General features: G+C 37.9%; 1 protein-coding gene across 1 annotated transcript in view; it reads left to right on the top strand.

The window, feature by feature from the left end:
• The first annotated feature begins 1,351 nt into the window (after positions 1–1,351).
• BMP3 (bone morphogenetic protein 3) overlaps positions 1,352–18,958 on the top strand; it is a 32,375-nt gene continuing 14,768 nt past the window's right edge. Inside the window, exon 1 of the mRNA XM_075204554.1 lies at positions 1,352–2,159. Within this exon, the coding sequence (XP_075060655.1) occupies positions 1,856–2,159 (304 nt within the window). The 5' untranslated portion in view covers positions 1,352–1,855. The remainder of the gene's footprint in view (positions 2,160–18,958) is intronic.

The following is an 18,958-nucleotide window of genomic DNA, read 5'->3' as shown; positions in this document are numbered from 1 at the left end:
AGAAATTGAGAATTTATCAGCAATGAAAACCTTAGGGATCGAAATCCTTAAAACTTTATTCCTGGTATGTAGAGTTCTTGTCAGTTGAAGTAAAACAAACCTTCATTTTCACTATCCTGAACAACCAGGTGTTTGATGCAAATACACATGAAATAAATGAATCATTACTATGCAATACTTACTGAATTTTACCTAAATGTATCTATCACATACATTTGTCTTGTTACACTGATGACTCTGCCAGTTTTCTTCTAATTTAATGAATGCCCCGAGGGTGCCCACCTGTTTATGATTACCAGACACACCAAGTTCTGCTTTGCAGATTTTATTCCTATTGAAATCATTAGTCTCTGTGGGTAAGAAAAAAAATACTGTAAGAAAAGAATTTGTGCTTTGGACGTGAACATTTGAACTTTTAACAAGTGACACACTGTATATAAAACTATATAAACTGTTGTATGAAATAAACTCAGAACTTGAGAAGTCACTTTTAGGTAATGTTGCACTCCAATAAAATATTTCATAATACTAAATAAAATAGTGCCATTAATACAGTAATAATCTTGCATACAATAAGTGCTGTAGTGATATTAACATTTCTGATAAGTCATTGCATGCTTCAAACAGCAAAAATGTGTTAATAAGTTCTTTAACTGCATCACCAATTTCTGCATACTGCACCCGAATCAGGAATAAGTAAAACAATAAACAGGTGCAATATTTTGCATCAGAAATGTTTTCTCCCATAAATTGAGCAAAATTGGGGCAAAGTGCACAATTGGCACATGATAAACGTTCAGCATATATTTCCATGCATTTGTTCATGAGTCTATTGAGATCAATTATATTATTATTATTATTATTATTATTATGATTATTATTATTGTTATTAATATAATCGTCATCCATTATTTAGAACTATCAACATTTTACACAGAGCTGTACATTCAGTTTACAGACATGACATGTCATACAAGTGCAGTCCAAAATGAAAGTTATTAGACACTGCACTTCAAATAGGACAGACACCTGGATAGGAGCAGACTTGTTACAGTGTTGGTTTGAAGAACACTAGTGATGCAAAAAGAACAGGGACATTGGAGGACTTCGAGATAAGCTTAAAAGTTCCGGAGAAGAGGAACAGCTCCCGAGAAATCCTGCCGATAGTCTCCATAATGTTGTCCAAAGTTGACGGGCAAGAATGAAATGGGCAAGTGAAGTGTTCAGGAGAATAAATATGTATTAGAATAGGGGTTTGGGAGGCACGCTCAGTGCATAGGTGGAGTTGAGAGGTGTGGTTGGAGCATGAAAGCAAAGGAACAGCAACAAGAACACACATCCACAAACAGCAGCAGGCAGCAACACGACTAGGAGATCTGCAGTAGCACTATATATTCTGCTGGCTCTAGCACTGCAGGTTGGTCAGAGGAAGGGACCTGCGATTGGCTGCCTGCTGAATTGGATCAGCCCTGAACTCGCACACAAAACCACGGCCAAGCAGCGCCTCTCACAGCAGTCAAAAGTCTGGCAAAGAGGCGCAGGAAAGCACAGACAAGATTTACAGAGGCAGCAGGGACTGACCATCACTCTATAAAGCAAAGGATCACTATGTTCACATGACATCTGCTCAGATAATGATACAGTATCTTCTCAAATAATTTATTATAGTCTTTTTCTTATTTTTAATTTTTTATATTACTAAGAACAATTTTGGTGATAAATAATTCGGTGGATTATAAATTAATAAAAATTATTATTGTGATTATAAAATTTTATCCGATCATTTGAGTGTGCTGACTTCAGTTAACTAGTTTATCAGACACTTGTACCTGTCTTTTTCTGTTAATATCTGGAGATGGCCATTGACTGTCCTCTTTGGCTCTTGCTGTGGCTTGGTTGCAGCAGCTGCCTGTGCCTTGGAGAACTGTTAAAGGAAGGTATGGTTGGCACCAGGAGCGCTGTCTCTGGGACTTTGCTGGGAGCAGGTGATTATCAGAAGTACGAAGAAGCTGTACTGCCGATGGGTGACACAGTATCCGAACATATGCTTAGACTGTATGATAAATACCGAGGCGGCGGAGGAAGGGGCAGAGACACTTCCAGGCATCAGCTGCCACTTCAGGACGGCAATACAGTGAGAAGCTTCAGAGCCCTGACTGGTGAGTACAAGAGTCCTATGTGCAGACACCTCTATAGTCTTCAGAATTCTAGATCTGATTTTCATTATACGTCCAGGGCTATTCTTTGCTGATATTGTTTTGTTACCAGTGTAATCAAACCGCAAGACTGTTCTAGGTATTCACTAGGAAGATGACAGGTATTTCAGGACAATTTAGCATTGGGGATAAATAGTCGTGTTTATTTTAATGTCATTATATATCATAGTAATTTGTAAATGAAAACTAAAGAAATTACATTTTTATTAACAGGGACCTCTGGTGCACACAGACAGTTCCTACTAATACTATGTAGAATAAATGATATGTGTGATTGCCCTCCAGTCCTGCCTAGAGCTATAGTTTGTGCCCATATAATTAACCTATATTTATCCTTAATTCATTTTTTAAAGACAGATACATTTATATAATTTCTTAACTTACAGTTGTGTTATTATTATTATTATTATTATTAGTATTATTAGTATTATTATTATTCAACAACTCATATTCAGTGTATTCACTGACAACTATGTGACGGTAACTGATCTTATAAAGTTCAGGTTGGAGCTTGCCATGTATTTAAGTCTTAAGTGACCTATATTTATCTGTTTGGCCTTGTTAAGTAGAACACCCATTGCTATTTTAATAAGGATAATTGTGTGTCTGTAACTAATTTATTGAGTGACATTATAGTGTTTGAACTGTCACTGCTCCTAAAATAATACCGAGCTAGTTATGAATGGCCACAAAAGTAAGCTCCATTCTGTTCCATTGTTTTTGATGTTTTAATTGTTTTAGTTGAGAAATACACATGAGAGTTGTAAGTGATACTGTAGATTAACTTATGTTTAAGGTTGAGTCCATGGTAATGCTTAATAATATCAATAACTCTCCCTCTCCTCATATCAATGTCTCTCCCTCCAAAATCATATGCTAAACGTCTACTTAATATTATCACCAGTTGATAATATGGCCCTTAACTGTATGTGTGTATATATATATATATATATATATATATATATATATATATTTATTTATTTATTTGTGCTGCTCTTTTTGGTTCAGTAGAGTGTGCAATACTGTACAAAACCGATTCAATCAATTTCTGATTAGTCTATAGCACTCATACTTTATACTGTGGCGACTGTGCCAATCACAATAAAACTGTTTACATTCATTTGATTCTGGCCTGATTAAGCGAAATAAATAAAAAAACAGCTGTAAGAGTTTGTTTAGGTTTCTGGTGCGCCGAAGGATAGGGAATATGGATGTAAGTGCTGTGTATGTAAGTATGGGTACTGGGTTACATGTCTGTAGACCTGTCAGGGTAATGTATGTTGTTGGAGAGTCACAATCCTGTTTATTTGCCTTACAATGCTCACATTCACAGAATAAGTGGAATGCTTGCCAGCATGTGTTTCTTATGATAACTGGAGATGAAGCATATTGACAGCATATTTGGGAAATGTCATTTCATTGGCTTTCTTACTTCCATTCATGGCTTCATTTGATATTTAATTTCAAGGTCAGTTTTTTAATATGAAATCTGTCATGCTGTAGCTTCAATGTGAGTCTAAGTGGTTAATGTATGTGAGAACGTTGTTGACACAATCTCTTTTGGTCTGTATTTATGCAGCAGAGAACACTTGTAGGTAATAAGACTAGGAGGCATGTTGAACAGATCTCTCTCCTGAAGAAGTCAGCATTGAGTGCTTGTAAAATGCTTGCAAGATTCTACTTCTGAGCAAAGAGATTCTGAGCACCCTCTCTAGACACCAGCAGAGAACCTCAGCTGATATAAAACATCCACTCACATTTCAAACATCCGTTTATCTTTTCACAGTGGAAAAATCTGCAGAATATGCGTTAAGGCGCAGATTGTGATGAAGCCATGCTGTGTTGTATTTTGATCACACCTTTGGCAGCGGAGAGAGTGTGGAGTTAATTACATTAATCCATTCTCTGCCAGAGTAAACAGCAGAGAGTTGGAAAGGGCAGTACATGGGTAAAAACACCACTGGGACATACTTTGCACATAGTGATACAGTGCAGAATAATTACCTTTGTTAACTGCACATTGTTACCTCCATCTAATTTGTCCTGTAATAGTGCATTATCTGCATGTCGTGAATATGGAGTTGTTATTTTTAAGGCTTTCTAAAGATGCCTAATTTGAAGTGAGACATCTGGGATCCTTACAATCGCAGTCAGATGTTTTGGCAGTCAGAAAAGTGTTAGGTCAGGCGCAATATCCACTCCACGTAATGTGAATTAATTATAACATATACACCTTGGCCTGTGTAATCATTATTAAATTGCTTTTGGCACATTAGATTGCTGTTTAGTCAGTCATTTTGTAGCAAATGAAGCTTTCACCATTCTCATCTACAAGGGAAGGGTTTTCTGTGCTATATATTGAGGGAGATTTTCATATAAAAGGTCAAATACATCATCATTGCATAAAGAACACAACATAAAGATATATTTGTGCCGACCATTTGAGGCTTAGTCTAGCTAAACCTATATAGTGTACATGACAGAAAGAGTACACCTACTCATTACTTCTTCAAACGCCCCAAATAATTCAGTTTTGTACATCAGCGTTGGCCAGTGCTGTAGGTTCATATGTCACAGTACAGGATACAGTTCAAAATCCTCATCTCAACCTACAAAGCAGTATCACATGTCCTTACATCTCCTCCCTAATCTCCAGGTCCTCTCCTAAGCATAACCATGACACGCACATGTAGTCCTTCTCTGACAACCTCTTTACACTCATGCCTCCAGGTTCTCTCTTGTGCTGCACTTATTCTCTGTGTCTCTTACCCTCATGTTATATCAGACACTCTCAGTCTGCCAGCTTTTAAATACTCCATTTTCACTAATTTGATATAACCTTAAAATAAAGGTTGGTGCCACTTCATTTGGTCTTCAGACCATCAGAGTTGAGCCGGAACTTAAGAGGTTCAATTGAGATTTTGAAAGGGGACAAGTCTCTTCCTGAAGATGATCATAGTTACTGAGTGCTTATGATCTTTATGTAGCAGAAGTAGCAGACGTTATTTGTTTTGACTTCACCTCTGGGACAATCTGAGTCACAGATGATATTGACAAAATAACTCTTGCATTATCTCTCTTTTTAGTGTCACCACTGTCGTCAGTTGTCTGGGAGACATTTTCACTTGTGGGTGTGTGGTTCAGTTCCTTGTTCCAATGAAAGAGTTAGGTGCTAGTTATGCAGGTAACGTTTATCACTTAGTAAACATATATATTTGCAGAAAAGCAAACAAAGCGATACCAACTGCCTCCAATTCCCACTGAATGGGATCTGTTATTGTTTCACAACCATAAAATAACTTTTTATTCCTTCATACAATTGTGTGTACATTATGTAAGCGCACAGAGTGCATATGGACGGAAACAGCACATCTATCTCCCAGGATCACGTGCTTTACCTCACATTTAACATCTACCCTTTTAACCTTCTTATTAATTATTAAAAACATATGTTACTTTTTTTAAAACATATCATCCCCTTAAATTGTCTGAATGTCTTTGCATAGATGCATACAAATCAGGCATTGTGTATGCAACACCTGCTTTAAATCTCAACTTCCTTATCTACTTGATACTGAATACATTTTCCAGATCTATGGCTTTCAAAGTCATGTTTGTGTGATTGGTTGGGGTTATAGTTGGCTCTTAACGCTCTTTACTCATTTTCAAGGAAGAGAATTCTCCAGCCACACTAGCCCAGGAGATAACCTGGATTTTTGTGTGTGTGATGTTTCAGATCAGACATGACACAAGTAAATGTTTCTTTGACTCTTTGTCTAGGCCATGATTGAGTGTCTTAAAATTCTATTATAACTTTAGTATAATTCTAGCTCTATATAACTCTAGTATATTTATTTTCTGTATAGTATTAGTAACCTTTTCAGAGCTACTAATAACATTTAATTATCAGTACTGCCAATTTTAAATCTCTAACATATAAGGAAAAAAACTTTATTTATGAAACCTGATTTTAAATCGTTTCTTGGGAAATTGTTTTTAAAGGTAACAGTTTGTAAACCCAGTATAAATATTACTCAGTAATCACCTAACTGCAAGTGCTATGCTGTATGCAAGATGTGGTCAACACAGACACTTCTATGTTTCCAGTTGGACAACCTCTGATCAATGACCTTTTTAGTACTGTTCATGAGCATTTAGTGTCCACATCATAATTTGGTCAGGGCTGACATTAGCTTGCATACATATTTCTACTACAGATGATCAAACAGTGTTCGTTATTTATGAAGCTTGAATAATGCCCTTAATATTGTGATGACCTTTATATTGCTAAAATTTGTAAGTAGTCATAAAAAAGTACAGAGGTACAGTGGCTATACAAGTTTAAATATTCAGCTCCTGCCCCCCAGCCCGGCTAGGCTGGGGGACAGGGGGGCATCTGACCCCCGGTCCAGTCCTATTGCGGGCTACCTTGGGCTGGGGCACTGGTCCACATGCATTTTTTTCCTTTAAAATATTCCTGATAGGTCCTGATGGAAATAACCAAAATGTTCTTAACTATTTGCAAATAAAAGAACCATAATTGGTTACATAAGTATTCACCCCACACACTCTTTGTTTTTAATACTTGTTTGCAGCACCTTTAGCTGCAATTACAGCTGTGAGCCTATGTGTATGTCTCTACCAGAGTTACATATCTGGAAGCTGCAGTTGTCACCCATTTTTATTTGTTGTACTGTTTCAGTTCCATCAGGTTGGACGGGGAGTCTTGGTCAATGCCCTAGGTCTCTGGCAGACTGCAGCAGGATTCCTCCACGATTTGTTTATATCTTGCCTCATTTTGCTACTGTTTTAACACGTTTATTCCAGTCACACAGAACAACATAGCATTATGCTCCAACCACCATGATATAGGGTAAGGTGTTCTTGGGATGATGCCCTGTTTATGCTTTCACCAAACATATTGCCTTATACTGAGGCCAAATAGTTCCCTGTTGGTCTCATCAGACCATAAAGTCTTTCTCCACTTGACATGTGGTTCTTCTGCATGTTTACTGGTAAACTCAAGGGAAGATTTCATGTGCGTTTTCTCCTACAATGGTTTTACCTCCCTCCCATAAATTGCTTGGATTATTATTTTCCCGTGGACATATCAGTTGTTTCATTCTATAACTCCTTAAGTGTTAACATAGGCCTGTTGATGGCCTCCCTAGTAAGTTTTCTTCTTACACTGATGCTAAGTTTTGGAAAACAGCCTTCTAGACAAATCAAAGTTGACTGTGATCTGGGGTTAATAAATATCTTTAAAATGCACTTATATTCTTCCTGTGACTGATGCTTTCACATAACCTTTTCTCATATTTTCTTTGCATGTTCTTTGATCCTCACAAAGAAACTCTGGTCGGAACTCTTTGCACTTCTACCTCCAAAACCTCTCCCGTGCTGCTCCCCACACCTGTGGAATGCACTCCCACGCCCCATTAGACTATCCACTAGTCTCCGAAGCATTAAATATGCCCTTAAAACTCATCTCTTCATTCAATCCTATCAGCTCTCCTTCTAACTACTCTGCTACCATCTATACTCCCCTACTCAGTGCCACTTGTGTCTTCCCCTTCACTCTAGAGCACGGTCTTCTTCCTTTGTGTTTTCCTTTCTGCCACTGCACTTTTTGACCAGTCCTCTAGGCCTGTTTCCCAGACTCGTTTCTAAAGTCCATGGTTTTGGGCACAAGGTTGCTTCACGTGGGTATTACTTATCAATTATGCTCACTGTCTAGTCAGTAGTTGTTATGCATTACATACCGGTATGTACTCTGTTAATTCGCAGCTCTGCATTGTATATTTATGTATTGTATATTAATGCATTTCTCCTAGCTGTTTGCGCATTGTGTAATTTTGTAAATGTGTACTCTGTTCATGCTTTCATGTAAAGTACTGCAAACCCTTTTGTGATACCTTATAAATAAAAGATAATAATAATAATAATAGCTCTCATAAATAGCTGTATTTATTTTGAAATCAGTTGAAACAGTTGCTTTGTACACAATTGGACTCCAATTAATTAAATATGTGACCAGGTCTAATATAGGTGTTTTTAGGGGGTGAATACTGACGAGATCAATAATTATGTTTTTTATATGTTGTTAAAAAAGGCTTATTTTTTATTACACATTACAGTGTATTTGTGTTGATGTGTGGTGAGCCTCCCAAAATAAATTCATTTTCTCCCATTATTTAATAAATATTATGTGACACTTATTATCACCATAATTTTAATAAAGTTTGATCAGTACATACATGACACATGTTTTCGGTGCCACATTCATCAAAACGGCCATAGGATTCTACTTTTCCTATTTGATAATCTTAGTACATCTGAAGTCTGGATTCTTGGAATATAATTTCCCCAAATTAGAAATGTCGAGCAAGAGCACACAGGCCTGGAAAAATTGGAACAATGGAAAAAAATTTAGCAGTTGGCTATAGTATTTTGGAATTGTGACACCGGTGGCCTTATGCCTTTATATGATTATGGCTCTAATCATGCACTTCTGTGGGTAATGAGGTTTGGAATCATAGACTCAATGTACTGTTTTTACACGTTGATCTACCTCCTGGATTTCTTTTTCTTGCTCAGATTGTCATGTCTAATTTTATAGTAGCAGCAAGTATTCAATTTTCATCCTTCTTAATTTTTTACACACAGCTTTACTAGAAGCAAAATAACAACTGATCCAACTACCATAACCTTAAATATATCTGTGACCTGTGCAAAATATTTATTTTATTTTTCTAATTTTCTAATTCTACTGTTAATTTTTAACTAATCTGCTGGACAACTCCACAGATGAATTTCCCAAGGATGTCCTGGAACCATTCCACTGGTGGTAACATGAAGTTCATATTAGTATTTGATGTGGACACAGGCATTACAGATACATTTAATGGTAAACCAAAGAAGACACAGTTATCGGTCACGCTTGGCTTTTATAAATAGTTAATAGTTAAACGCTCCAGCACAGATGGATCCCAAAATGATGAAATTAAATGTGAAATGTGCTGTACAAAATGTGCTTTAGGTGTTTATAAAAATATTAGTTAGATGTAGTACACACTATATTTATTTTTAAATTTGGGGGGCCATCTGTGCTAAAGTATATTAAAATATCTTCTAGCGAATATCTTAATGGTGAATCGTGCCATTTTGGCCCCGCCCCCATGACAGGATCGGCATTTTTGAAGCAGCGGTGGGGCCAAAAACACAATTCGCCACCCCGCTCCCTTCCACCCTCCCACCACACCCCTCTTCAGGGGATCCCTCAAAGTAGGCAAGTATGCCAGTGCTTATGATTAGAATTACATTTTATTGAAGTTTAAATACTGATCTTTAATACTTTTTAAAGATAATTTTTACCTTTAAAGGTAAATAATTTCTCCTCGCGAATTCATTTTGTACCTAAAATTACTTTTGCATTCAGTTGTGTTTTCTGGCTGCCACGGACAACCAAAGAAACATCTGTCTGTTATTTTGAATAAATGTTGTCTCTATTCTGCTGCATCATCCACCGACTGACAGCACTATAAATGATACTATCGCTGGAACTGTCCATGCATGATGCTGCGATGGGGGAGCATTTGCTTATCGTTGCTTAAGAGCTAAATGCTCTTCCACAATTTACATATACTTACGAAGCCCAGGGAATAAAAATACATCATGGGAATGACATCCGTTATGCAAAATAAGCGCTAACATATTATGCAGCTGCTCCTTATTGAAAAATAGAGACATTGCCAAGGACAAAAAATTTAAGAGAAATATCTTTAAAAACCTTGGACTGTCCATGGATATTAGCGACACTTAGCAATTAAAGTATTTATATGATGGTATTTTGGTCAATTGTATCAGGAGCAGGCTGGGCAGGGGTCAGGGGGGCATCTGCCCCTCCAGCCAGTCCCATAGTGGGCTACCTTGAGCTGGGTCACTGGGCCACCTGCATTTTCTTTCCTTTAAAATATTACCTGATAGGTTGCTGAGTTGAGTCTTGCCCCCCGGACTTAAAATTGCCAGCCCTCCCCTGATCAACATGAGCATATCTGATTGTTGTGTTTCATGTTAACTTGATGTTTGTCTAAAACTACAATGAATGGACAAAATTGAGCAAAAAGGGGTCATAATAATTGTAAGTGTAATTGTAAGTGTACACTTTTTAAATTTTAACAGTATGTGTTGTAAATATGCAAGTGAACACATAATGTAATCGTTCATTGAGAAGGGCATTTTTCATCAGTGAGGTTCATTAAAATACCTATTAAGTTGGAAACTTGAATCTACAGATTAGTATTTATTCCACCAGATGCTCTAAAGTGCATTAAGAACTTTTAGGGGTACCTTTCTTAAGTAAGTAAGAAACGTTGGAAAGAGTTAATTAGCTATACTCTATGCAAATCAGCTACCCTAACTATTGTCTCTTATTTAAAGTAAGGCATACTTGCCAACTTTTCCTCGTTGGCTTCAGGGAGATCCTGGGAGAGGTGGGCGTGCGGGGACGGGTCTTGAGAAATCACATAATTTTGGCCCCAACCCTAAACGATTGTCACAATTTTGACCAATTACAGCAGGGGGCGGGGCTAAAATGACACAATATTCGCGTCATTAAGCCCCACCCCCTGCCACTTATCTATTGTGAGGGCAAGAATCAGGAGTTTGCCCTCCTCTTCCGGGAGGTCTCCCAGAAATGCGGGAGTCTTCCGGACATTCCGGGAGAGTAGGCAACTATGCGTGAAAGAAAAGCAGCTAATGAATTTCTAGAGACTGATGTGTCTTTTACATTTCTGTCTCCATTACTGAAGTCATGTTGTCTGACCTGTCAATCTTTGATTAAATCTTGGTCTCCATGAAAATGGCGAACTCCATAGGCATCAATACATGGACATAGGACACAATTTCTGAACTGTGTCATCATGCCACAGATGGTGAAGTCAACCACATCTTGTACTGGCTCAGCATCAGGGAGAATGCCAGATTCTTTAGGGTGTGAGGGAGATCACCCCTATTTCTGGGAGTCTCCCTGACGTTCAGGGAGAGTTGGCAAGTATGAAGTAAGATACTGCCGTTACCTGGCAAGCTTTACGCTTGCTCAGAACTGATTTCTTTTGCGTTACATTAATAATCAGGTCAGCTCCATTTATAGAACTTTCTAAGTAATGACAGTGCGTTACTTAAGGAGAAAATATTTTCTGCATGCTAGTGTTCTACTATAACCGGAGTGCCAAGTACATATATATTGTATCACCTGACCACTGTGTCGTTGGGCCTGCACTTCGGCATTCAGAGATGACTGATGAATGGTTGGCTCAGCTCTGCTCTGCAATAAATACATCCTGTTTAGAGGGGACTGTTCAGTTCACTCCGAATTGTCATCATGGCCACAAATCGCACCACTGATTGACACGGATAGTGCTTAATGACGCAATTTGCGCGGCCACACCACATGCGACAGGTTTTAGGTGTTATTTACATTTTTTACCTTTAAAAACTTTCGCTAAGTATAACAGTGTTTAGAGAATATTATTATCATCTTTTATTTGTATGGAGCCACAAAGGGACCGTGGCGCCGTACATAGAAAGTGGACAAAACTCAGGATACAGGACAGTCCAGGGCAGATAGTGAAAGCAAATGTCTGATATGTTGCCACGCTTATAGTCACTGAACTTCTGAGAAACTTGTTAGAAAAGGGGTAAGTTATCCCCTAATTAAAAGTCGTCAGGACGTTTGGTAATTAGTCAAGTGTAAATGCGAGTTTAAGGAAAAATAAAGTAATAAAACATATTTGTCTTTCAGGATACGATTATGCATGAAAAATTTATTACATTCACCTTGTGTTTTCTTCATTCTTGAAAGTTTAGTTTATCTGGAAAAGTAAGGGTGTTTTCTAGCTTGGCACACCTGCTGAAGAAATACTTGAGGTTTTGAAAACTCATGTGATATTCATAAAGGATCTTCATGTTATTGCATTATGGTCTGGCTACCATTAAACATTGCATTGATAATAAACACAGGGATATTTTTTGTGAGAGTTAGAGCTTTCATTTCCACTTTAATACCAAAACATATATTTATATATCTAGAACGTCAGCTGGGCTGCAATTAATAAGAAAGGTTATTACATCAGAAAGCTAAATCTTAAATTAGTGTACTCTTCTGGTCCATAACTTTGTATAATACTGTTTTTATGTCCGGCAATAGTTTAATAATGAGGGGTATTAAGGGAAGGAAGGGAGGGAGTAAGGGATTGAGTGAGTAAGGCAAGAAGGGAAGGAAGGAAGGGGCAAGTTTACTGTCGTACAGTCAGCTGATGCTATTAGCTGGTACTAGGCATCTAGAACTTGAAAAGTACACAGAAGTACACTGGTAATAACCAAATACAAATATAAAAAAGAAATTAACTCGCATTGTATTATGTCAAACATTAAGCCATGATTTTATCTTACCTCCCAACTCTCCTGATTTAGGCGGGACAGTTCCGAATGTGAGGGCTCTGTCCGGCCATCCCATTTGGGGCAGCTTTGTCCTGTGGGTGTGAAATTTGGGAGGAATGTTTCGTTCACTGCTGCTCTGCATAGCAGAATGGGTGCTGCAAAAGTGGTAGGCACTCAATGGGGGAGTGACCACATCCTCATCGTGGCCACACCACCCATGGGTCCCTGGGGCAATATAATATGTTGGTGCTATATGAATGAAGTTTAATAACATTACTAGATGTTGCATCTCCATGTCAGTGTGACTGCAAACTGTACAATTACTGGATGAGTTTCAAATATATCTCTCTATGGCTATTGATGCCCCCTATATCAGAACATCCAACCATCCTGATTTAAGTGGGACAGTCCTGATTTAAGAGCTCTGTCCCGCCATCCTGCTCTGTCCGCGGGTGGGATAGTTGGCAAGTTTTATCTGTTTGCTGCGGCAGTGGTCAACCAGTGCAAATGAAGGTGTTTGGAGGGGAGGAGAGAACAGGGCTGGCTATTGCTTCAAACGTGCTAGGCACGCCTCTCAGGCATGTGACCACTCCCTAACCAATATGTGGGCATGCTCTTTGTCCTGATGCCACCTACCCAAGAGTTGAGAGGTATGCTATAAGTGAGTATATATCATGAATTCTATCAATACTACAACATATTTGCACTATTTACATTTGTATGAATATTTATACCTTCTGTCACCCCCTTAAGAATGTACCTGGTTTCAATAGCTGTCACCAGCTTTCTTATCTTATAACTACAATACAGTGCTTCTTCTGAAGGATTTGCACTGCTCCATGGTTACTAGCTGTAATTAGTTAAACTTAATGCATTTGATGGAGTTCCCATGTTCCAGCTCCCTTGGCCTTCACAGTCTCCTATTTACTATTACTATGTTCTATATCTCATCCATGTATTTTCACGTGGGACAACACAATAGATTCATATTAACCTGATTAGTTTTTATAAGCCATGCTTACAATATAAGTGCCATATGACCTGCACTTAAATAAAACCCAAGTACTGGACAGTATTAGAAACATCAATTAAATTATATGTTGTGTGGAATTAATATTGACAGTAAAGCTGTTATTTATTCATTGTTTTATACTCGAGGTAATAGAATTAGAATTCCAGTCATAACAGGAAGCTTTGTAAAAGGTTTTTTTTTTGTTGTAATTGGCAATAGTGAATTCCAATAGTAGTTAGATTTTGCAGTCTACAGAAGTAAACTGCTATGTGCGCTAGAGGACCACATCTCTGATTACTGAATCAGGAATACATTATGACTACAGCATGTCATTATAATACACGTGAGTTCTGATCACGATATGCTGCTTCAGAAACATTGAAATAGCTAAGTATTCCTTAGCACACATTCACACCTCTCTTTCAGTAAGAATTAAATATTTTTATCTCAAATAATGCTACTCAAAGGGGCATATTCAATTGTTGGCGGTTTCTGCCATGAAAAAACTATTACCGTTATTACGGTAATACTAGCCGGATTTCAGCTCACAGCTCCCTGAGCCGCAAGCTGAAATCCAGCGTGAAAAGTACCGTAATAATGGTATTTATGTGCACTATTACCGTAATGACGGTAAGTGCGCAGGGCGCGTTACTTTTGGCTATAATGCAAACAATTGAATATGCCCCAATGTGTGAAAAAAATTATGTTTGGTGACACATAGCAAATGCAAACTAATACTGTTCCCAATCTGTAAATATTTTCCAGTTTACCTAATGCCACATCACGGAGGCCTCTCATAGGCCACACACTATTGGCCTGTGTGTACAGTCATCGGTTGACCACACTACAAGGCCTCATTGATGCCAGAAGTGATTGGACTGCTTAGTTTGTAAGCTAAGCGACAGGATCACTGTCCAATATGGTCATGGAAGTGAGTGGCCAAATGGCATAAGATCCAGCAGTTCTGCACTGTGGTTGAGCGACCAAATAATTTTTGGTGTCAATGCATTCCTCCCAATTGCCCCCATAGAGAGGGAACAGTCATAATTCTGGGGGACTGTCCCGTCATCCCAATAGCAGAGACATTTGTCCTGACTGCTGGGAATGTTGGTAGGTATGTCTCGCTCACCGCTCACTTCCACAGGGATTCAACCATGGCCCCATCAGGTGACCACAGAGGTGGCCACACCCTTATCCAGATTCCAAAATGAAATGTTGAGATGTATGTCACTGGGGCTTGCTACTGCGTTCAGGAGACGAGGTTGTCTTCTGACCAGATTTGCTGTCATGACATAAGGATCCCATCAATTTTGATCTGAATATTATGGGGTTGCAATGGGATCCCACACTCTGCATTATCGGGCCATTTGCATGATAACCTGGTAGATATTGCTATATGTGTGTCCAAATCCTATATGCTAGATAAGGTCAAGATATTGGATGTACAATTTAAACTACAGTAGATTTATACTCAGATCCCTAGTCCATTTGTATTGAAGGATATTTTATCCCCTATGTGTTTTTAAAGGGGAACTCCACCTTCAGATAATTCAATGTTTAACTTAGAGGGAGCTCTGTTCTGCATCAAAGTCTATTAAAACTGAATTCAAATATTGGCTCCTATGCATATACTATACAGGTACCATAACAGAGCAACCTGCTCTACTTTAAAATCAAAACCACAATCTGGAACCTTTGATAGTAGAACAACGATTTTCTCTTCACAAATCACTTTGATAATCTGTGAGGGACTCTACAGATCTTTAAAGGCAAATCCAAGCCAGGCATGCTCTTTTTCCTGAACCCATTTCATTTACAGGTACTCTTTCAACTCTGTAAAAAACATCACAGAACTGAGAGTGATCATAGGAATTATTAAAGGATTATTAAAGGAGTGGCTCATTCTTTGTTGTTCCAAAAAAACAAAGCTTAGTTAATTTTGGGAAATGCTCAAAGGGTACTTTCTTTTTAATTAGTTATATGATTTGCTGTCAGTATCAATGATTTGAAATACACCAATGTTCATATAGGTGGCTTTTTATTAGTGGAATTTGATATGCTGTAAGAAACGTTTACAGAAAAACTTAACTCAGAATGCAGAAAAATATCTTGGGTGGTGTTCAACAAGTTAAGATAAAAAACAAAGTACTACTTACCTTGGATGCAGCGTTTGTCATATTCTACAAGTGCTCCAATGACTGTAACAGGCTCACACTGCTGTCCTCTTATTGCTCAGTATACTCCTCCTCCATGATATTCATTTTTGCATGCAGCAGAAGTTTTCTTTTGAGGGGCATCAACCCTTGTTCAACATTTTTGGAACAGGCCAAGCAGTATGAGGAGAGTAGCTTGGATCTCCAAGCCAAAGAGGACATCTAACAAACGGTGCATCCAAGGTAAGTAGAACTTTTTATCTTTTTAACGCCTTGAACTCCACTGAAAATATTTTTTTTCTAGTTTTGGGTGGAATTAACATTTAAGTCTGACTTGACAGACATTTTTATGCTCCTATCTTTTCTATACATTTTTTCCAATTTTTTTTACATTATGTTTGATGACTATTTATTTTGCTTAGACTTAGATAGTTATCCACTTTTAATGCTCAAAATTGTAAATATGCACTAAAACCATTGTAGCTAATCCAGCTTTATTGTTTATCTGTCAAGTATAGATTAGACAATAGATGTAAACATCTGATTGGCTGCTGTGGTCAATGCCTCTATGAGTGTCTGCCAAACCTCCCTCTAATTGGAGCACTTAGCGCAAAATACAAATATGAGCGCACAACCAGATATACCTACTCCATAAGGATGATGTGGATGGACAGTGTGTACTACTGTATGGTGTGTTGTCAGTGACATACCATATATTTGAATGTCATAACTCAATTACATCTAGAGGCATACTGGTTACATATAAACATCACAGACCTCAATGCATAGGGAAGAGTCATTGGCATTGTAGGTGGCCAGAATCCCCTCTCTTGGCCAGTTTTAATTTATAAAGTATGAAGAATATCTGTTTTTCCCCCAATTATCCATTTATGCTCAGAGATTTGAAGACATGTCCAGAGCAAGATGTATATATAATATTTGCTATGGGAATCGGGACAGGGAGTGGTGTCAGGTTGCAGTGTGGGAGTGGCTCTGTATGACAACACCTATTGGGGTGTGCCTAATGGTTTTGAAGGTTTAGGCTGCTCTTTGCACCCCTCCCATCACACATTAATTGCTGAGCACACCAGTGGGAGGTGTGTGTGTGGCATCCGTTCACCACTGCTCTATAATGCAGAGCAACGGTGAACGGGAAAATCCTCCCAACTTTTTGACCTATGGGACAAAGTTGTCCTGATCGGAGTAGCGGGCACAGCTCTCAAATGTACAAGTCTCTGCAATGTAACATTCCTAAAAATGTCAAGCCACATCTTGCAGTCAATTCTGTCACCTACAACTAATTTTACTAATGATTTCAGTCTGACACTAGTTTTACAATCACCTTGTTTATATATTTACTGTAGATTATACATTTTATGACCATATGATAGTGGGCATTTATAAAGGTCACAAAAATCTGAGATCATTTCTAACATTCATTATAATTTACACTATCCTTATAATACACATTTTTTCTAATAAACACTGAAGTGATGACATCAGAACTCACTGTTTGTACAGATATTATTTACAAGAGTTTATACATATATTACATAACTTGTGTTTGATGAATGTATCAATATGTGAGGAGTTGCAATATTTCTTAGGTCTATGCATATTGTCCAATGAAAAACTATATCAACATCATCCTTAGGTGGTCGTAACCAGTAAAAATATCATCTCTAAAAAATTTAGCATAACTCATACAGCAATGAAAGTTTGGGCATTTTCCTACAAGACCGCTATAATTACTGCTTTTTATTAACTTTATATAGTGCCAAACTATTCTGCAGTGCACCACAATCCCTCTAATCTAAGCAATCTGGAAATTATAGTATTAAAAACTGGACCAGTAATGAAAAATCCATTTTATGGAATTGTATTGAACAGTGGATTCTTGAATCAGCCCTTTAGTGTGAGTTTATCGTTTGATTAGGAATGTTAACTCTTTCATTTCTAGACCACACACTCTAGAGCAGTATTTTCCAAACCCAGGGCCTGATTCATTAAGGAAATTTAAGCAAAAGTAAGTAAGTAAGGCAAAACCATGTTGCATTGGAGGGAGAGGTAAATTTAAAATGTGATAGCAGATTTATATTTGGGGTAGGGCATGTCCTAGATCAACTTTAAATTTGAGTGTACAAATAAGCTATCAAGTGCTACATGAAAAAACACAGTATTTTCCTTATGTGCACAATAATAAACTAATTTCCACCCCTTGCATTGCAACATGGTTTTGTCCAGAAAACGTGAGTAAAAAACTTGCTAAATTTTTTGCTTAACTTTCCTTAATGAATCGTGGCACCCTAACAGTGCAGGTTCTCCAGGTGACAAGTGAAATAATTAATAGAACACTTGGATCTGTTACAATGTGTCAGTCAGTAATGAATACACCTGTGCTCCAGCAAGGAGATATGGAAAACATGCCCTGCTAGAGGGCTGTGAGGACTGGATTTGGGAAACCCTGCTCTAGAGAGAGCACTGGTCCACAGCACAATACAAAAAAGCACTGGAGTCATACGTTATAATACTGCTGCATTACATCAAGGAGACAGGTGCTGTAAATATGTTCATTAGAACCGGTTTTATGTAGGGCAGGCAATACTTTCTGCTGTGGGCACTCACCTTATAGGATAGGTCCACTCAAAACTGAAAATTTAGTTGTGGGTGGAGTTCAATAAAATATAATAATACTTAATATTACTGACATGGGGTCTGGCAATCCTCCCAATCCAGCTGGTCTTTCATTCATCCCCATGAATGGACAGTTCACGGAGGAGGAGCTTTGACAACCGCTGCCAGTTTGAAAAAGATATGAAGGAGAATAAGTGAGGAATGTGTTGCAGGACTGCAACAGATCTCAGGGGCCCACCAGATTGGGAGGAATGTCGGAACCCTGGTTAGTATTGTTTACCACAAATGTTATTATTAGTTTTAGATGATGTTATCCTTTAGCAGCACCCGCCTACCAAAAATTGCATTAGTTAAAATTTCGAATTGCAGCTGTATTTTTAAGTTAGTAATTTTTATGTATTATTTTAAAATCTATCTTAGTAATGTTAGTCCTTATGCACAGGGGGTGTTTCTTTTAAGTGTTTAATGCACATTTTTAACATTTATTACACATTGTGTTAAGT

Source organism: Mixophyes fleayi, chromosome 1 (assembly GCF_038048845.1).
Source record: "Mixophyes fleayi isolate aMixFle1 chromosome 1, aMixFle1.hap1, whole genome shotgun sequence".
In the NCBI taxonomy this organism is placed as follows: domain Eukaryota; kingdom Metazoa; phylum Chordata; class Amphibia; order Anura; family Limnodynastidae; genus Mixophyes; species Mixophyes fleayi.
This window is presented reverse-complemented; position numbering and strand designations above follow the sequence as displayed.